The sequence below is a fragment of the Cervus canadensis genome, chromosome 7 (genome assembly GCF_019320065.1).
Source record: "Cervus canadensis isolate Bull #8, Minnesota chromosome 7, ASM1932006v1, whole genome shotgun sequence".
Lineage (NCBI taxonomy): Eukaryota > Metazoa > Chordata > Mammalia > Artiodactyla > Cervidae > Cervus > Cervus canadensis.
In genome coordinates this window covers 89,861,700-89,883,639 of record NC_057392.1, presented here as the reverse complement: position 1 = coordinate 89,883,639, position 21,940 = coordinate 89,861,700, and the positions used below count along the sequence as shown (strand labels likewise).

The following is a 21,940-nucleotide window of genomic DNA, read 5'->3' as shown; positions in this document are numbered from 1 at the left end:
GGAAGCCAGGGTGAGCGAGAGGAGAAGAAAACAAGGGAGGAAGCAGCTTTTCTCTGCTTGCTGTGAGGGAGGCCACCTGGGTAGAGACTCAGCGGACACTCAGCGGAAGGGAGCTGCCCGGGGGAGGGGTCTCTATTGATGTGTGACCCCCACCGCCCCACCCCCATCCCTGCACCCTAGGGCCTAAGGGACCCCTCCCCCAGGACAGGCTCCCGCCTCTGAGTGTATGCTCCATTGGTTCACATTCTGAGTGTCTGTGGTAAGGGCTGTGAAATCCCCACCTGTCCATGAGTGGGGGTTAAACCTGGGAGTCGCGGAGACTGTTATCTCTTTAGAGAAACTTTTCCACGCCTCCCGGGACTTCCGGGTCCTATAGGTAGGTAGACCAAACAGGATGGAATAGTCAGTCTGTGATTCAAGAATGGCCTGTCACCTCTAGAGGTCACAAAGTGTCAGTCCGTCTGACCGTCACACATGTTTGGTTGTCATGCACAGTTTTTTAAAAATTGTTGAAAATTTTGGCATTTCAAAATAAGAAATTGGGGACTTCCCTGGTGGTCCAATGATTAATAAGGCTCTGCATTTCCAATGCAGGGGGCACGGCTTCAATCCCTGTTTTGGGAACTAAGATCCCACATACCTCATGGTTGGGCCAAAATGTAAATAAAAAAATAAATCCCATTGAAAAATAAGAATTTGTGACTTTAAGAAAACAGATAATCTGGCAACACGGAGCCTTTATCCTCTGCCAGAGGCCGGTCTGTAGCTGGTTCATTCCATTCTACCTCTCGTCCTTCCCTCATCCACAAAACTTCATTGAGCACCTGCCTTTGCAATAAGTTCAAGGATAAATCCGATACAGTATAAGCACAGGGCCTGTGTTCCCGCATATATTTCTGTGCTTAGGCTTTCTTTGGATTGGACTTGGCCAAAAGCTGAGATAAGAATTGGGACTTGGATTAAATTCTGCATCCTTCTGACTCATCCTGCTTTTCAAATACCGTTAGTTCGGTTGCCCGTTAGAACTGTCAAATAATGGGTCTCCCGAATGGGTCGTTCTCAGGTTTCATTCAGAAGCTGGAGTGTGAGATAGCCGCGCCACCTGATTGGCATCAGACCGACTGTTCCTTCCTCTCCGCTGTGACGCTGGCTCCAGACTCCCCACACTCGGGTTCTGCCTTGTTGGCTGCCTCCTGCCCTGCCCACAGCGGAGGCCAGCAGGCCGGGAAGTGAGGTCTGGCTGGTCTTGTCCTGGGCTAGCGCTTTTCCAGGCAGCAACTGGGGAGTTCCCAGGCTCTTTCCACACTCCCAGAGCTGCGCCCTGGTGTCGCACGAGAGTGCCGTCTCCTCAAGGGACAGTGCCACCTCCTCAGAGGGCTGAGACCCAGCGCCCTGGGGCCTCTCCTCCAGCCTCAAGGTTATGGTAACCCTCAACTCTTCCCTGGGTTCTCTGCGCCCGCGGGATGGCCGCTGCTTTCTGACATCGCCACCTCCGGGCCCCCCTTCTGTTAGTCCTGCAGCGTCTGCGTAATCAACTCCCTATAGCCCTGGTTCTCAAACCTGAGCTTTCGGCAGACTCACCTGGCGTGCATGCTCCGTCATGTCCAACTCTTTGGCACTCCATGGACTGTGGCCCGCCAGGCTCCTCTGTCCATGGCAAGAATACTGGCGCAGGTTGCCATCTCTACAATCCAGGGGATCGAACCCAGTCTTTTGTGTCTCCTGCACGGGCGGGCAGATTCTTTACCGCTGTGCCACCTGGGAAGTTGCGAGTCACCTGGAGGGCTTGCTAAAACACAGATTGCTGGGCTCCACTCCAGAGTGTCTGATTCAGGAGGTCTGGGGTGAAGTCAGACAATTTGCTTTTCTATCAAGTTCCCAGGTGATGCAGCTGGTGCTGGTCTGGGGCCTCAACTTGAAGAACCACTGCCGAACATTATATTCCCTCTGATAAGGTAGTATATATCCTGTGGTCTACTTGGCCCTTGTCTGATGCAAGGAGTTCCACTAAAATAGCACACCATCCAGATCCGCCAGTTTGGTTTGCTGTGTTGGGTGGGGGTGAAGTAACCCCAATACCCACTTTTAACCTGGCCTTCCCTTGGGATGAATCATTGTCTTTGTCTGTCTGTCTGTCTGCACCTTGAACCCGTGCTCTTGCTCCTCAGCCCTGATTGCAGAGGCCTTGGCTTCTCTTTACATGGTTCTGTCCTGTCTCTCCGGAGCCTGTCCCACCCCCTCTACGGGCCTCCTCTGCTAATTCTGTCCCATTCGAATTCTGATGTCTCTGACCTGTACGTGACCAGCTTCACACCTCGTTCTGGACTTGCTTATGCCAAGTCCATGGATATGTACTGAATTGCTTACTGTGTGCAGAGCCCCATGCTGGAGGCTTTTGTGAAGGTACCAAAGATGGGAAGGACTTAGACATTGCTGTCATAGGGTAATCATTGCTGCCCAATTGAAACTGTATTGTTTACTTGTGAAAAATATGGAAGCTATCTTAGCAGAACTCTTACTAGAGAGAACTACTTCAGTTGGATAAATAATCTGATTAGCAAGATGTAGAGGGGGTAAGGGGCTTCCCAGGTGGCTCGGTGGTAAAGAATCTGCCTGTAGTACAAGGGACCTGAGTTCGATCCCTGAATTGGGAAGATCCCCCGGCAACCCACTCTAGTGTTCTTACCTGAGGAACACACACACACGCATGTTGAAAGGGGTTAAGACCCCAAGAAGTTGAGACAGGCTGAGACCCAGGACATTTTACTAGAGTGTTTGTGCCTGGACAAATATCTCTTTGAGAGACAGGCTGTGGAGAAACTCTAAGGGACTAAAAATCACTGCATGCATGGGCAGTTGTGGCAAATTATGAACAGTAAGATAAGAAAAGGCCAAAGCTCAGCTGCCGCTTCTGAGTTGCAGGGAACAAAAGCAGGGTACCCCTCATGACCGCTGCACGCAGCCCCCCGAGGGGGTGGGAAGAGCACTTAGACCACCTCTCCAGCCTGACCCACAGATCCGCCTCCCCCCGCCCAATCCTCATCCCATTTAAGGAGCCAGTGCCCCGTAAACTCAGGGAGAAAGCAAGGGCATCTGTTACATCTCTTTACTCCCGCATGCTTCGGCACAAGTCCCCATAAAGCCTTGCCTGGATGCCTCCTCTGGCCTCTGAGCAATTTCTATTGATTAAAAAGCCCAAGGGTCCAGGGCGGTAGCAAACTGCTCAGGTTATCATAGACAGAGGCTGGAGTCCTGCCTTCCAAGGTGAGTGCGCGTCGGTTAACTGCACGGGTTTGTCTGATAAAGGAGCCGTGCAAGTGGGTGACCAGAGTTGAATTGTGTGGGGAGAAGGGGGTGGTGTCAGGAGAGAGAAGGGGCCCGGGGGCCTGGGGGCTGGGAGCTGGGAGCTGGGGGCTTGGAGGGGGAGCTGGCAGCCAAAGGGCAGGCTGCAGGGGAGAAGGAAAGTCTAATATGGATCTTCAGTTCAGCACTCGCTAGTGTGACCTGTCTTCTCTCTGGTCTCTCTGTGAAGTCACTAATAAAATTACTCGCTTCCTGGAGACGGGACAAACACCGAGTCTCTGCGACTTTGGAGTGGAGTGAAGTCAGAGACCTCCCATGGAAGAGCGGTGCATATGAGCTAGACTCTTTTGATTTTCTCATCTGTATCTTTCTCTTCCTTGTAAATATATTGGAAGCACCCTGTGGCATGAACTGGTTTTATATTGTCTCCCATCAGCCTTGGTTATTGAGTAGGATGTTTATTGATGAACTAATTTCTGGGTTTAGAGTTTTACTTGTTCAGATACACCTACTTAGGCTACACAAAGTCCCTATAGGCCTGAATATGGCAATTCATGTGTGGGGGTACACTGGCTCTTTACTCTTTTTTTATGGCTTGTATTTAGTTTTCTGATTATGAATAGATACATGCACATTACCGAACATTTGGACATATTAAAAAGTATGAGAAAAATGAAAACCACTCATAATTTTACTGCTCAGAGATTACCACCAACAGAATAGACTGTCTCTCTCTATATATATATATATATGTGGGGGATGGGGCTATATATATGGAGAGTCTATATACAATATATGTATACATTCTCTATATTTATATAGGAAATCAAATTAAGTTTATCTTTATAAAATCTTATATACTGCTTTTTCCACTTTTTGATATGAGCATTTGCTCTTTTGATTACATCTTCTTTAAAACGATTTGATGCCAGCTAGTTGGATAGACTACCGTAAGGAATTTGTTGTCTCCCCTCTTGTTGGATAATTATACTTTTCTCCACCTTTTGCTCTCATAAATACTGCCACAGTGAACACACATATATGTACTGTCATTTTACATTTGGGTAGGTATATGTTTTGTACACTGACGAGCCCATTTGTCTTCAGAGGTAGAATTTTGTACTCACCTGAAATGAAGCTCAAGAGATACAACCCCAGTGGACCATGCAGAGTTTCAAAGGGCTTACCAAAAGCATTGTACATGAAGAAGGCTGTCCCCACCAGGGTTAAAACGATAAGGATCGTGGAGAAGAGGATGACATTGACGTGAATACTGACTGGGATAGCTTTGAGCAAATCTGGGAAAACTGAAGACAAAACAAAGATTGGGAGGAATTTCATCAGTGGTCATCTGCAAGTGTAATTTAAAAGATTAAATCCCTCTTTTTTCATTTCAACAATCACTAAAATCCTTCAGATGAATACATTCTCACTTACTCATTTACAAGGGATTTACAAAAAGGTTTAAACATGGTATTATTTTATAGAACTCACCAGTAAAAACTAGCAGTGGGGAAAATTTGAGGGATTTTTTTTTGCCCTTGGTCATATGTAATTACTTAAATAAACAAATGCTAGTCTTATAACCAAAAGCTATACATTTTGATGACCAAACTTTTAAGGACATTTCTCAGTAGCCTTTTTTTTTTTTTTTTTTAAATCAATCTAAACTTGTAATGACATTTTCAGAACTGGGAGAGTTCAACCATCAGGAGATTTTTATACTTCCTTTGCTACAAAAAAAAGAAAATCTAGTCCACACCAAGATTAAAGAATGGGGTATTTTCAGTCGACTTCAATATTTTGATGTAGCACAAACTGTGGGAAAATAATTTCTGGTGATACAAGAAATATTTTCCATTTAGAAAACATGCCAAATCTATTTCTAGATTTGTGTTCAGGGCAAGTTTTTCTTGTTTGCAGAGGAAATGAAATACTTTATAAATGTAGCATTTGTCTTATCTGGTAAGGCATCAGCTTGCTTAGCATCAGCAAACCAGGCAAAACCAATCTGGATAAATTTAGTTTGATCTACAAACCTGATTTATTGAACATCTACTGTGTGCCAAACGTTGTTCTAGGTGCTGGAAATAGAACCATAAAATAAGACAAGGTCCCTGTTGTCTTTTGGAGTTTATAACCTAACAGGAGTTGATAGCTAAATAACAGATAAATAAATGAATGTGATAGTTTATTGCCAAAGAAGGCCCCCATCAAGTCCTTGCCTCTTTTTACATATATGTTACTTCCCCTATTAGAGGTAGAATTTATTCCTCAGTCCCCTTGAACCTGGGCTGGTCTAGATAGCATATTAAAAAGCAGAGACATTACTTTGCCAACAAAGGTCTGTCTGGTCAAGGCTATGGTTTTTCCAGTGGTCATGTGTGGATGTGAGAGTTGGACTGTGAAGAAAGCTGAGCACTGAAAAATTGATGCTTTTGAACTGTGGTGTTAGAGAAGACTCTTGAGAGTCCCTTGGACTGCAAGGAGATCCAACCAGTCCATCCTAAAGGAGATCAGTCCTGGGTGTTTATTGGACGGACTGATGCTGAAGCTGAAACTCCAATACTTTGGCCACCTCATGCGAAGAGTTGACTCATTGGAAAAGACCCTGATGCTGGGAGGGGTTGGGGGCAGGAGGAGGAGGGGACGACAGATGATGAGATGGCTGGATGGCATCACCGACTCAATGGACATGAGTTTGAGTAAACTCCGGGAGTTGATGATGGACAGGGAGGCCTGGTGTGCTGCGATTCACGGGGTCGCAAAGAGTCGGACACGACTGAGCGACTGAACTGAACTGAACTGAACTGATGACTGCTCTATGACCATTTGAATATGGCAGAGCTTCCCAGGTAGCACTAGTGATAAAGAACCCGCCTGCCAATGCGGGGGACATGGAGACATGGGTTCAATCTCTGGGTCAGGAAGATTTCCTGCAGAAGGAAATGGCAACCCACTCCAGTATTCTCGCCTCGAGGATTCCATGGACAGAAGAGCCTGGTGGGCTACAGTCCATGGGGTCGCCAACAGTCAGACACAACTAAAGCGACTCAGCACACACCCAGGAGTACATCATGCCACTTCCAGGCCTGGTCTATAAGAGGACCAGCCATTTCTACTTCTTTTCTTTTGGAGGCTTGAGCTGCCGGGCAGGAAGTCCAGTTCTCTGCTGGGAAGAGGCCACCCAGAGGAGCACCGGGGCAGCAGACACAGGAGGTGTCTTGTGCATCCAGCCCAGAAAAGCCTCCAGGCGACTCCAACCTCAGCTGCTGTCCAACCGCAGCAGGTGGAGACCCGATCAAGAGCTGTCCCAGCTGGACTTGTACCTTTTTGTTTTGGGCCCCTGAGCTTTGAGCAGCTATTATGCACTAACAAGACGCTTTCAAATGGTGATAATGCCATGGAGAAATAAAAGGGGGTGATGGGACTATGAGTGATGGATGAGTGGGTGGGGGTGGTCAGGAGAGTGACCTCAGAGCCGACACCTGAATGTTGAGAGGCAGGTGGCTGTATAGAGATCTGGGGAAGAGCATTCCAGGGGAAAGGAACACAGCTGAAGCGGGAGGGAGCAAGTCCAGGTTTCTGGTAAATGAGGTGGAGGCAGCAGTGGGGTTGCTAGGCTGGGATCAGATTGTTACACCTGCTAGATCCTCATCTGTTGACCATGGTAAGGGAGCGGGGCGCGGGCTGCCTTTTATGCTAAATTCATTTGGAAGCCATTGGAGGGTTTTAAGTAGAAAAATGACATAATCTACTCCCGGATGTGAAACGATAGCTCTGGGGCTTCCCTGCTGGTCCACTGCAATAGAGGGGACACCAGCTCAATCCCTGGCATGGGGAGACCCCACATGCTGCGGAACAATTAAGCCCATGTGCCACAAAGCGAGTCTGAGCTCTAGGGCCTGGGAGCCGCCAGTAATGAAGCCCGGGCACCTAGGGCCCATGCTCTGCAACATGAGAAGCCACTGCCGTAAGTGGCCCAAGCAGTGCAACTAGCGAAAAGCCCCTGCTTGCTGCAGTTGGAGAGAAGGCCACCTACAGCAAGGAAGGCCCAGCACAGCCAAAACCAGAAAAACAAATCTTTTTAAAAAAGAACATTGCTCTGGCTTGCAGAGTCATGAGTCTAAGGGGGAGAGGGAAGGGGGGAGGTACATGTGGAAGCTGGGATCCTGAGGGTGGATTTAGGGGAATGGATGTTTACAGTGATAAGAGATGGAGGCCTGGCCCAAGGCATAGTAGCAGAGGCTGTGAGTTGTCGTCAGATTTGTATTGTATTTTGGAGAAGGAAGATAGAACTTGTTGAAAGAAAGAAATTGAGGATAACTCCTAGAGTAACTGAATAAATGGTGAAGCTATTAAGTGGGATAGACAAGTAGAAGGAGCAGGTTTGGCCATGGGGGTGGGCAGTGATGCGAGAGTTCTATTTTAGATACTTGAAGTTTGAGTTGCATTTAAGCTATCCTAAGTAGAGATGACAAATAGGTTGTATGTATCTGGAGGTCTAGGGAGCAGGCAGAAATACTGAAGGAGGTGAAACTAAGATGAGGAAAGCAAGGTGTCTAGAGCAAAAAGGAGAGCTTAAGGAGATAGTGACACTCTGGGGCCAACCCTGTACTTGCAGAAGCCCAGGATAGATGTCTCCTTAACTTCTGTGACCGAGGCGTCTCAGTGGCCTCACCCTAGTCCTGGCCCTGGTCATTAAAGCCAGGGGAATGGCTATCACTTGTGGAGAAGCTATAGCTAGAGGAAAGATGGGCTCAGGAGAGGAAGAGAGCTTGTGAGTTAGGAGCAAATTCACAGATTGAACAGCAGGGAAGCCAAGGGAAGGAAATGTCTCAAGGGGGAAGTGGTCAGTTGTGCAAATACATGTCCTGTGGCCACAGCGCTGTGCTCCCGATCATGTGTCCAAAAGCGACCAGGGAAGGAGGTGCACTGTTTCAGAACAAACCCCTCAGCACTTGTAAGATACAACTCACAACATATGGACACGCATGAAACATGCTTAGTGCTATTGGAGAGGGAGCGTCCTCTTCACGAGCACAGACAAGGTCATTCTTTTAAGTATAAAAATCTACCTTTTACTTACGGGCTTCCTTGGTTGTTCAGGAGGTAAAGAATCTGCCTGCAATGCAGGAGACCTCGGTTCGATCCCTGGGTTGGAAAGATCCCCTAAAGAAGGAAGTAGCAACCCACTCTAGTAGTCTTGCCTGGAAAATTCCATGGACAGAGAAGCCTGGAGGGCTGCAGTCCATAGGGTCACAGTCAGACGTGACTGAGTGACTTAACACTGCCTTTTATGTAAAAATGAAGCAAATTCTGAAATGCCATAATGTAAAACCCCAAGAATAGACTGGCCCATAAACATTGCTTTACCATAGAATTTAAGTAATTGCTCTGTAACTGAAAAACACTCACACAAAAAGGAGAGAATACTTATCCTGAAAGATGCTCATATTCATTTGTCACTCGAAACAAAAAAAGTTCATTTTTAAGTATCATTTTGGAAATTCAGTCACTGTGAACCAACTCCTCAGTGTATCAGTAAAAATAAATGTATCTGGGGAAAGTAGGTGAAGGAAACCCGAAATGATAGTACTCTCTATATCATCCCTGCAACTTCCTATTCGTCCAAAATTGTACACTCCCAGGGTTCTCAGAGTCCTCACTCAGGAGTCATAGGCAGGTCATTTGAACAGATGTTTACTTACTCCTTATTTCCTTTATAGTCTCATAATAAAAGGGAAAAAAGTGAAAGTGTTAGTTGCTTAGTCATGTCTGACTCTTTGCAATCCCATGGACTATAAGCCCGCCAGGCTCCTCTGTTCACGGGATTTCCCAGGCAAGAACACTGGAGTGGATAGCCATTCCCTTCTCCCGAGTATTTTCCTGATCAAGGGATCAAACCTGTGTCTCCTGTATCACAGGCAGATTCTTTACCATCTGAGCCACCCAGGAAGCCCCATAATAAGAGAAACGCACGTTAAATCTGTGAGATACCATTTTCCACGAATCATATTTACAAAGATGAAAACATATAGTGATAGCCTGTGTTAGTTAAGGCGTAGGGAAATGGAGACCTTCCTGTACTTTTCTTAGGAGTATAAATTGGTATGGCTTCCTCTGGGGCTTTACGTGACTAAAGCATTAAAATGCGTGTATCCTTCGCTCAGCACTTTACTTCCAGGAGTTTATCCTATGAGTGCTTTGCGCATGAGGTCAATAGAATATCACAAGGATATTCATGGCAGCATTTTGAAAATTTGTTTATTTTTAATTGAAGGATAATTGCTTTACAGAATTTTGTTGTTTTCTTTCAAACATCAACATGAATCAGCCATAGGTGTACATATCATGGCAGCATTTTTTTTTGTAAAAGCAAAAGGTGGGAAATTATTTACATGTCTCTCTACCGACATCCATACAGTGGAATGTAAGTCAATGATTTCAAACAATGAAGTGAATCTTTAAGAACAGGTATGGACTTATCATTAAAATGTGATATTTGATGAAAAAAACACACCAAAGGAGAAAGTGCCTGATTCTATCATTTGGGGAAAAGCCAAAGGAGGATGTATACAGAAACAAGTAATAATTTAAGTATTTCACATGTCTGATTTAATTCTCTCAACAATGCCATGATATAGGTGCCCTTATTAGCTTTTTTTTCCTCTGGCAAATAATTTCCTTTCTTTACCAGAGGAAACATCTGGGACTCAGATATAACATGCCCAAGGTTTTTATTTACTGAATTGCAGAGGCTTGAACTCATGTTCCCTCTTATTCACCAGGCTAGAGCCTTGGGGACAGGCGTGCTTGTCTAGGCAGAGACTATTTCTAAAAGATGACTCATGCAACTGGTAACATTGCTTCTAGGGAAGAAGACTGAGGGACTTTTCATTGTGTCCCTTTTAAAAACATGACTTTACTTATTTATTTTTGGCTGGGGTGGGCCTTTGCTGCTGTGAGGGCTTTTCTCTGGTTGCAGAGGGTGGGGGTTACTCTGTAGTTGCGGTGTGTGGGCTTCTCACTGCAGGGGCTCCTCTGGTTGGGGAGCAGGGGCTGCAGGGCATGCCAGCTTCAGCAGATGTGGCTCGGGAGCTCAGCAGTCGTGGCTCCGGGCTCTGGAGCACAAGCTCTGGACTTGCGTCACACCAGCTTAATTGCTCCAAGGCATGTGGGATCTGCCCAGTTCAGGGATCAGACCCATGTCTCCTGAATTGGCAGGTGGATTCTTTACCACTGCACCACCTGCGAAGTCCCCATTCTATTCCTCTTAGTACAGTTTGGGGAAAAAAATTACCACGCTGCATGCATTATCTATTCAATAAATATATGAATATTAAAAACAGCACAAAAGGATAAATGAAGACAGAAAGTTCCCATGACTGTTCTAGATTAAAAGAGGCTTTAGGAGATATACTAACCAAATGCAATGTGTGGGTATTGTTTGCGATTTGAACAACACTTTATAAAAGACGTTTTTGAAATAACCAAGGAAAATTGACCACAGACTGAGTTTTAGATATTACATAACTGTTATTGATGTTGTTGGTTATGTTAAAGGTGTTGTGATTGTGTTTTGAAAAGTCCTTATTAATTAGAAATTGGATGGAGGGATAGATAGATAAAAATAAAATAAGAAAGTGCCTCTGCTTTGCTTGGAAGATGGAAGCACACGGGGTGTTGAAATGCTGAGCCTGGTTAGTGAAATGCTGAGTTGTTAGTGATTGTATTGGTCCCTGCTGCCCTGTGTTCTGAGGGTACAGAGTGAATCAGCTGGTCTGTGATCACCTGCCCTCCAAAAATTCCAGCTTCTGAGACATCTCAGTCAATCTGACCTGCTATTCTTACACTTGGTCAGATGTTGCTTTGGTTTTGACTAGCAGTTATCAAAAACCTTGGTTCCTTCTATCTCTGCACCTGTAGAATAGGTGGCAACCCTTCATGCCTGACGGGGCAGGTAGGTGAAACCTGTCTGAAAATGGAGGGTTGTTACCAAACTGAAACAAAGGCAGAAGAAATTGTACTGATTCGCCTCCTGGAAAGAAAAGCCAGAAGCTAAAGTCAATGTCATGGGGAGCATGTTAATTCTTACGAAGTCTCTTAAAATTCCTACAGTTGTGAGAAAGTTACCCAGAAGGGCACTAATCCCTGCTTATTATGCTTACATCTTATCAAGTTTCTTTCTTTGTTAAAAATTCCCTGAGGTCTATAATGACCAATCAGAACTCCGGTAACAACCCTCCATTTTCCAACCAACACTAATCTGACTTTTCCTTTGCTGAAGATGAGAGCAGACCATTCCAATAAAAACTGGAAGTTGTCACTTTAATGATATTGGATATTTTGTGTCTAGGAGGTAGATTTGTTCCTCTTTCTATTCTTTGAGGTGTAGGATTACAACACAGAAGAAGGATTAGAACATGTTGATCTCCGGAGGGGCTGTCATTAATCCAGCGAGTCACTTCTGGCCTCGAGAAATTACTTGATTAGCTGTTGACACGTGAAAGGGAGTTATTTATGAAAACGGCACAGGCTTGGTCTGTGGGTTCAGCATCACTCTCCCTCTCTTTCATTCCCTTATCACTGATTTCCTCCATCTGTCTGTGACTCCGTGTGTCTGGGTCTCCTCATCCTTCAACCACCCAAACCCCTAATTACCCTTCTTTTTTTCACCAGACTTCTTCCAAGAGAAATATATAAGTAATAAAAATAACAGTCAAATAATTATATGACATTTGCTGTGTGCCACATGCTTTAGGTATATTGCATAAATCAGCACACTTAATATAGCAATATAAAGAAAGTGCTATTATATGCTCCGTGTATAGATTAAAAATAAAGAAGGCACAGAGAAGTTAAGTTGTATAAAGTCACACAGTGGTCTCACTGTCTTTGCTTTTACTTTGCCCTCTATTGTCAAGATTAAAGTAAAATTAATACAGTAAAAAAAATTCTCTCTTTTTAATGTAATTTTGTGCATTTTGACAAATGCTTGCAATCATGTAACCACCTCCACAATCAATTTATCTTAACAGAACTATTCCACATTTCCCCAAACTTCCTGTTTCCCCTTTGTAGTCAACCCATCCTCCATACAAAGCTCCTGAATGTGTGACTTTATGAGAAACTGCCCAGTGTTTGCCAGAGTGGCTGTACCATTTCACTTCCCTGCCTGCCATGTATGAGAGTCCCAGTTGTTCTCCTTTCTTGCTGACACTTGGCAGGTTTTTTAAAATTGTAGTCATTTAATAGAAGCGTAGTTTATCTTGTAGCTTTAATTAGCATTTGCCAAATGACTGATGATGTTGAGCATCCTTTTGTGAGTTTATTTGCCTTCCATATATCTTTTTTTTTGTTGAAGTGTCTCTTCATATCTTTTGTGCATTTTTTACTAAATTGTTTATTACTATTATTATTGAGTTTCAAGAATTCTTTCTGCGTGCTGGATACAAGGCGTTTATCAGATAAGTAATTCACAAATATTTTCTCTGAGTTTGTGATTTGTCTTTTCATTCTCTTATCAGTGTCTTTTGAAGAGCAGTCCTTATTTTTAAGAATTCCAATTTATCATTTTTTTTCTTTTATGTATCATGTTTTAGATGTCAGATCTAAGAAGTCTTTACCCAATGCAAGGTCACAAATAATTTCCCCTATGTTTTCCTTCTAGAAATTTTTTAGTTTTATGTTTATAGTTAAGTCTATGATCCATTTTGAGTTATTTTTTGTGTATGGCCAAAGTTAAATTTTTTTACATATGAGTACCTAGTGTTTCAAGACTTTAAAAGCTGACCATAGACTTAACATATGACCCAGCAATCCTATTCCTAAATGTTTACAATGGCTTTATTTATATTTGCTAAAAACTGGAAACATTTTAATATCCATCAACTGGTGAATGGACAAACAAGCCGTGGCCTGTCCATAAATAAGCGACCCCATGGACTACAGCCTGCCAGGCTCCTCGGTCCATGGGATTTCCCAGGCAAGAATACTGGAGTGGGTGCCATTTCTCCATAGTAATACAAAGGAACGGACTATTGTTGTACGTGATGGCATGCATGGATCTGAAATGCGTTATGCTAACAGAAAGTAAGTGAATTCGAAAGGCTGCATATTGTATGATTCCATATAGATGACATTCTGGAAAAAGCAAAATGAGAAGGACAGAAATGATAAGGATCATTGGTTACCCAGGGTTAGGGGTAGGGGAGGAGACTGACCCCAAAGGGGCATAAGGGAAACGTGGGGGGTAATGGAAATGTTCTAGATCTTGATTGTGGTGGTATTAACATGCCTCTATGTATCAGTCAGAATTCATAGATCTGTACATGAAATGAAAAGGATGAAATGTACATTATGTAGTTATACCTGAGATGGTTAGATAACATCACTGACTCAGTGGACGTGAGTTTGAGCAAACTCCAGGAGATAGTGAAGGACAGGCAAGCTTGGCGTGCTGCAATCCATGGGGTTGCAGAGTCAGACACGACTGAGCAACTGAATAACAATGACAGTGAACCTCACCAAAAACAAAGAAAAGCTGGAGGAACAAGGTGTAAAGTGAGTGCTGCCTTCCAGATGTGAGTGACAGCCTCGGCGACGGTGACCGCTTGGCTTGGAGGGAGGAAGAGCTTGGTTAGAAATGAGAAAAGGAGCACTGGGCCAGGAGTCGGGCACTCAGGTTCGGGTCCACTCTGGGACTGTGAGCAGGTTAATGGGTCCTTCTTTCTCTCTGTAAAATAAGGGTCTCCATGGAGCAGCCTGGGGATGGACCAGGCATTTGAAATTAGACAAAAGAATTTCAGTTTCAGCTTCTTTTCTAGCTCTCTGAACTCCCTAAACCTTGATTTCTTTGGAAAAAAAAAAGACTAAGGGGATTCCCTGGTGGTCCAGTGGTTAGGACTTGGCACTTCCACTGTGGGGACCTTTATTTGATGCCTGGTCGGGGAACTAGGATCCCACAGGCTGCATGGCACAGCCAATTAAAAACAGTAATAATAAGACCAATCCCATCTTCCGCTCACATCTGTGAGGATTTGGTGACATCATGGAAGGAGACCCTAGTGTGTGATCAGTGCTCAGGAGAGGTCTGCTGTGGTGCACCCCTGTCTTAGGCCAATTTCCCCACCGTCCATCCCTCCCCACCACCTCAAAGACACTGGTCTCCTCTCTGCCACAGTATCAGCTTCTCTGTCTGTTGGATCAGTCCCATCAGCATGCAAACATGCTCTCATTTTTCTCATCTTAAAAAGAAAATCTCACGTAACTCCTCCTCCAGCTCGTACCCCCTTTCTCCATTTCCCTGACAGCAAAAGCTCTCAGGGAGTTGCCTACATTCTCAGCATCTCCTTCTTCTCTCCACCTTCTCTCTTGAACCTACTGCACGAATACTATTAATACATTTCCCAGGGCACCAAAGAGCTCCAAGCTGTCAAACCCAGGGGTCCATCTTTCTCCTCATCTTAGCCGGTCTACGTCTGGCACAGTGGCTCATTCCTCCCCACTCCTGGAATCACTTTCTTCTCCTGGCTTCCAGACACTGCCGTCTCCTGGGTTTGTTACCTCCCTGGCCACCATCTCGATCTTCTTTGTTAGCTCATCTTCATCTCCTGAGTCAACCAGAGGACAACTCAGTTCTGTGACCTGCTCTCCTCTCCCTCTTCACTCTCTCCCCTAGTGCTCTATACGGTATCATAGCTTTGGCCAGAAATCCTCTCAAACAGATGTTTCCAGCCCAGACTTCTTCTTGAACCCCACACTTGTATGTCCTCCAATCCTCCAATTACCTACTGAGCATCTTGACTGGGATGTTGAGCAGGCATGTCCGTGTGTCCCGAAGTGAGCTCAGAGTCTCCTCTCCTCACTCTCGCTTGCTTTAGCTTTCTTCCTTTCGGTTGCTGGCAGTCCCACTCGTCCTCGGCCTCGTCCTCAATTCCTCTCTGACTCTCACGCTCCATGGTGAACCCATCAGGAAAACCTGCTGGTTCTGCCTTCAGAGCCTGACGGCGTCTCCCTGTCCCCACTGCTCCTCCTGGTCTCAGCCGCCAGTATGTCTCACCTGGAGGACTGCCAAGGGCTCCCTCACCGCTCTCCCTGCCGCCCCCTCCATCCCCCACTCTGCGCTCAACCCCGAGGCCGGTGGGATCTTTCAAAAGTGAGCTGGGTTGTTTCAGTTCCCCACTGAAGCCCTTCTGGTGGATTATCTCACTGAGCATAAGCCAAATCATTACGACGGCCTCCTAGGTCGCACACGCACGAGACTGGACTTCTTGTCAGACCTCTGACTCCATCTGCCCCCCGTTCCCTGGCTTGGTGTGCCGCGCCCCTGGCCTCACGCCTGTGCTTCAGACGTGCCCCAAACACTCCCACCCCCGGGCCTTTGCTTGTCCTGTCCCTTCTGCCTGTATATCCCCTTGATATCCTCACAGCCTGTCCCTTCAGCTCCAGGTCTTCACTTAGATGCCACTTTCTCAGGGACACCTTCTTTTTTAAAACTTCGTTTATGTTTAATTGAAGAATAACTGCCTTGCTGTATTGTGTTGGTTCCTGCCATACATCAACGTGAATCTTAAAGTCGCAGCCCCCTGCCCAGCTACCCACCCCCCAAACTGCCAACGCCTTTCATTCCTTTTATTTTTCTCCACGGCGGTGAGCACCATCTGATAAATTCCGTATTTTTACTTCTTTGTATGTTTCCCCCATAACATGAGGACATGTGCCTGGGTCTGTTTTATCCATTGCTGTCTTCCTGGCACCTAAGGATGCTGGCCGAACAGTATTTCCCAACATTTTTTTTCACTATATTGCTTCTCACCCCATGAGTCTTTTTAGACATTTCTCCTAATCGCCCTCCACTCATGAAATTTTAATACCACGGATATACTATGTATTGGTTTCTGTATTATATTTGTATGTGTACTGTCTACCATATAATATACACTTTTTGAAGGAGTAGGGGTTTTTGCTTGCCCCGAAGAACTAATTTTCACCTCCTTAGGGGGTTTCTGCTGCTGTGGAGAATGCACGATGTAGCTGCTGGACACGCGTGTGTTAGATGGATATGTCTGGCTCCAAGGAGGATGTAGGGGCAGAGCCTGGTTAGCAGGTCTGGGGTTTCTTGGTGGAAACCAGTGATTCTGATGGGAGGGCGTTAGTGCCGCATCTGTGAGGAGGGAAGGGAGGAGGGGAGAGGTCAGTCCAGCCAGACACCCCAGGGCCGAAGGAGATGAAGAAGCAGATTGGCAGTTTTAAGTGTGTTGGGAGTTTCTGGTTGAGAACCAGAATTTGTCCCTTGAGTCAGGCAGTTACTGGTGACCTTAATAGAAGCTGTTTCTGAGGTTGGTGGTAATCGAAGCTGAGTTGAAAGAGCTTTTGGAGAGAATCTGGGACAATGTGGAAATAGAATAGTTGCCAAAGGGGTGAGAGGAGCTAGTGTGGGTTTTTTTTTTTTTTTTAAGAAGTTGAAAGACCTGGCTGGCAACTGGGATGGAATTTGAAATCTCTTTATTAAAAGAAAAATTTTAATCCAACATACTTGGGGGATTGTCCACATGTTAGATGGAAACTGACGGCTGTTTAATAATAAGGTTTAAAGTTTGGAATCTGTGAAAGAATCCACCTCAAATGTGAATATGACACAGTTCTTTTTTGTTGCCAGGGTGGGAGAACCGGGGAAAACGGACTTGCTCTCTCTGCGTTTCTGTTAACTTGTCCGACATTCCTGCTGTTTATGGAGGGACCTTATAACTGAAAAATGTTGTGACATTGAAACGGAAATGAAGATGTGAATTTCACCTGCAATCCCATCAACATAAAAAGCAAGGCTTCCCTTTGTTTTTTGTTCCTTTCAAATACATTACTGTAATCATAATGAAGTTCTGAGGTCACATTCTGTTCTTTTTATTCAGGATATAAGCACTCCCCATGTCACACAGATTGTCTTTATAACGACCATTGAGATAACTGCATGGATTTTCCATCAAACTGATGCCCTGCTGTCCATTAGGCTGACTTCCATTATTTCAGCATTATGGTTACTGCTTCCCATGAACATTTCCAAGTATATACCTTTTTCTTCTCATTATAGGGGTGGGTGATGTGCAGGAATAACCTTTTTGGAGGCATTCCCAGGAACAGAATGACTTGGGCCAAACTACTAAGAGAACGCCATCTAGATATGTAGATACAAGGGAATCTAAAGACGGTGAGTTATGTTCTGTAACACTCATGTTAAACTCCTGGTTCAAAGCTCAGTTCCTCTTTGGAAAGTCTGGAAAGCAGAGATTTCAGACAAGATATCAAGTTAGAAACAGTGCTGGAAGAAACTAGATGTTGGGTTGACTCTCCTAATAGAGTAGAAGGCGTCCAGGTCATAGGAGGGCTTCCCTGGTAGCTCAGGTGATAAAGAATCTGCCTGTAATGTGGGGAGACCAGAGTTTGATCCCTGCATTGGCAAGATCCCCTGGAGAAGGGAATGGCTTCAACCACTCCAGTATTCTTACCTGGAGAATTAGATGAACAGAGAAGCCTGGCAGACTACAGTCCGTGCGGTTGCACAGAGTCAGACATGACTGAGCAGCTAACACATGCATCCCTGCACATAGAAGTCATCGGAGGGAAAGGGAACCCGCATGGCTGAGCACACACAGAAAGCCTGTGGGACCCTCGTGACTACAGTCTGCACTCATGAAACAGCTGAGTCACGCCTACGTTAATGGCTGGGGGTGAAAGCACAGTCAGTGATGCTCTCTGGAGGAAGTTTACCGTCCTGCCGTCTTTCGCTGGGAGGCTCTGTTCCTCAAGTTGTCTGTCTTGTCTCTGGACCCCCCTCTCCTTGATCCTCTGAACTGTGGTCCCCCCATTTCTGCAAAGCCTTTCCCAGCCTTTCCCCCTTCTGCTCCTCTTTCGGTATTCCAGATTCCCCAGCTCTTAAGCACCCGCCCCACTCCAGCTCCCTTTCCCTCAGTCTTATCTGGCTTACAAAAGGCTCAAAGATATCTCACGAACCGAACTCTTCCGTTTCAGAGCGGAAACAGAGGCCATCAGAAGATTTCCCACGTCTAGGCCTGCTCCCGGCGCTCTCAGACCCTTTCCCTCACTGGCCTTTCTGACTCTATTATCTGCCTGTCCCATCTGTCTGCGGCCTTTTCCTCCTACGCTGTATCCCCTCGGCATAGGCTTGCAGGCAATACCCTCCCACTATATGTACGCATGTATACACACACACACACACACATGCACACACACCCACACGTGGACACCTATACACACACACACACACGTGGACACCTACACACACACGCACACACGTGGACACCTATACACACACATGCACACCCACCCACACGTGGACACCTACACACACACACACACACGGACACCTACACACACACGCACACATGCACGCACGCACGCACACCCACCCACACGTGGACACCTACACACACACACACACACACGTGGACACCTATACACACACATGCACACCCACCCACACGTGGACACCTACACACACACACACACGTGGACACCTATACACACACATGCACACCCACCCACGCGTGGACACCTACACACACACACACACACGTGGACACCTATACACACACATGCACACCCACCCACACGTGGACACCTACACACACACACACACGTGGACACCTATACACACACACACGTGGACACCTACACACACACACATGCACACCCACACACACGTGGACACCTACACACACACACATGGACACCTACACACACACACACACACACACATGCACACCCACCCACACGTGGACACCTACACACACACACACACACACCCCTAGCCTGGCCTTAGGACTCCCCCTCAGTCCTCTCTGGGTCCTTACCTCTCCTTCCCTCCTCAGCTCCCACAAAGTCCTTGCCTCCCCCTTCCTACAGGAGCACCACTCCATCAAGCCTGCTTTAGCAAAGGTCCCCCGTGACCTTCCGGTATGAGGTTCAAAGCACTACTTTCATTGTCTCTCACTGACTCCTCTGTGCTGGTCAGGACCATTGCTCCCTGGTTGGACATTGCTGCTCCCGTGGTTCCCCCTCAGCCAGCTCCCTCCCAGTTCACTGACCATCTCTTCTCCTCTCCTTTTGCATGTCCCTCCTCTTCTACCTGGAAATATTAGTGCTTTCTAGAACACATCTTTCGCCTTCTCATTTGATTCCCGCCTCGAGAAGCCTCCTCTTCAGTTGTAGCTCCAACTACCACCTCCAGTCTGCCGGATCCCAGCTTTCTGCCTTCGCCCCAACCTTGCTCGTGACCTCCACATCTGTATAACTGATGGACGTCTCTTGTTGCTAACCCATCTGTGAACTCATTAAACGTGAACAAAAGCCGTTTCATCTCCACTCTAAACTGGCCCCTTCTGTGTTTATCTTGGCAAGTGATCCCAACCATCTAGCCAGTGGAAGTCTGAGGTTCATCCTCTATCACCAACTTCTGTTGATATTTGCTTCTGATTATTTTGGAAGCATTTGCCCCCCTTTCAGCCTTCTGACAATGCTTCGGTTTGGACCTCCAAATCTTGGAGGAACCTTCTGGCTATCTTCCCTGCCTCTCTTTCAGACTTCTAACCTGTCTTCTGTCCTGACACAAACCTGCTTAGCATCCTTAAATGGTATCCCAAGGCCTACAAGACAAAGTTAACCAGTGAGGTCCCTCACATTGTCTTCTCTTCTTCCTCTCCAGCCTTCCCTTCCTCCTCCTTTTGTCTATCACGCATCCTCTGCGCTCTGGCCACAATAGGCTCTTCCTACCTTGGTTCATGCTGTTCATTTGCTCAGAATGGCTTGCTCAATGCCATCTAGTGATATCTAACTCTAATCCTTATTTTCCTGTGATCTCTCTGTGCCTTGCCCTGAGAGACAGTAGTTCTGTTTCCTGGAACTTTATAAACAAAACTGATCATGTTGATGATAATCATAATGGGCACGATTACACCGTCCATAGTTCTGGCTCTTCCCCATTCTGGACTGGATTTCATGTTCTGGCTCCTTTGAGGGCCCCGTCATGTAACATCCTTGGTGTGCATCAGTTCCAGGTCAGAGAATTTAGTTGCCTGGGTGAGAGCTCTTTGTTACAATAACTGGTAATATTACAGATGGTGACTGAATCCTGGAATGGAACTACAGCTAATCTCTGATGAATATGTACTGTGAGCAAGAAATCAATCTTTGTTAATTTTTTTTTTTTTTTTTGGCTGCCCTGCATGGCTTGCAGGATCTCTCAACCAGAAATTGAACCTGGTCCACAGCAGTGAAGACCCAAAATCCCAGGCCATCGTGGAATTCTAAGTCTTTTGTTTATTTAAACCTATAATATGTGGGCTTTATTATTAAAACATAGCCTCGCCATCTTGACTGAGAAAACTGTACATACAGCTCTTACAAGTGGTCAGTTATTTAAAAACACTTCTGCTAGATTCTTAGGTGTTTAGGAACAAGTACTCTCTCATTCCCCTTGTGTCCTCAGGGTCTAGAAGAGCTCTGGAGCACATAAGCAAGGATGATCTTTTTAGGGGCTGGTGAGGGCATGCATGCTCTAACTCACAAAGAATTTATATTTTACATATGAAGTGACATTGTTTTCAATAGACCATTGGAAAGTAATAAAAATAAGATTTTTTAAAAAGCTGTTTGTTTTTACTAACTGCTAAGTATGTTCTTTTTATTACTTGCCATTAATCCATGTTTTATTTGATGTCTCTAAATGTATGGCTTTCATTTCAGTTGCCTTAAAATTTATTTCATTTCTGTCTCCTGGGTTCTTCTGCTGTATTTTATCCTGAAACCTTGTTCTCTGTTTATCTATTACTGATACTAGTCTAACAGTCACATCTTTCATCCTGCAATTCTTAAAACAGGACTCGGTAAACCTGGTCTAAGCCTATGTTTAGTCACTAATCAAGGGTATGAGGTGGACAGAATATCACACATGACCAAAGGAAGAAGAGCGGGGAGCTGGTGGGAAGAGAGAAAAATAGTTAGACATTAATCAAAAGATGACAGGCTGGAAAAAGAGTAGCTTTTGCAATCAGAAAAATGAAAGTGTTGTTGCTCAGTCGTGTCTGACTCTTTGTGATCCCACGGACTGTAGCCAGCCTGGCTCCTCTCTCTGGCCATGGAATTCTCCAGGCAAGAATATTGGAGTGGGTTCCCATGCCTTCCTGCAGGGGAGCTTCCCAACCCAGGGATTGAACCCAGGTTTCCTGCATTTCAAGCAGATTCTTTACCATCTGAAGCACTAGGGAAGCCCAAGTTTGAGATTAAATCTTGTTTGCCATTTACCGCTCATGATGCTTCAGCTCCTTGTCTGTAAATGTGGATGATAATAGAAATAAGTTGCATAACTTTTGAGCAACACAATGAGATCATTTATATGGAAGTTCTATAAATTTTACATAATCACTTAAGCATTTTTTTAACATAACGAAAATGGCAGAAGAGTTGTATTTTCACCAAGAGTGAGATACTTAAGGGACTTCCCTCATGGTCCAGCAGCTAAGACTCCTCTCTCCCAATGCAGGGGGCCCAGGTTCAATCCCTGGTCAAGAAAATAGATCCCACATGTAGAAACTAAAAAAAAAAAAAGATCCTGAATGCC

General features: G+C 45.4%; 1 protein-coding gene across 2 annotated transcripts in view; it reads right to left on the bottom strand.

Moving 5' to 3' along the window:
- The window catches only part of CLRN1 (clarin 1), a 44,716-nt gene that overhangs the window by 13,188 nt on the left and 9,588 nt on the right, over positions 1 to 21,940 (bottom strand). For both annotated transcript variants that reach the window (XM_043474152.1, XM_043474153.1), the window contains exon 2: positions 4,431 to 4,610. In XM_043474152.1, the coding sequence (XP_043330087.1) occupies positions 4,431 to 4,610 (180 nt within the window). The remainder of the gene's footprint in view (positions 1 to 4,430; positions 4,611 to 21,940) is intronic.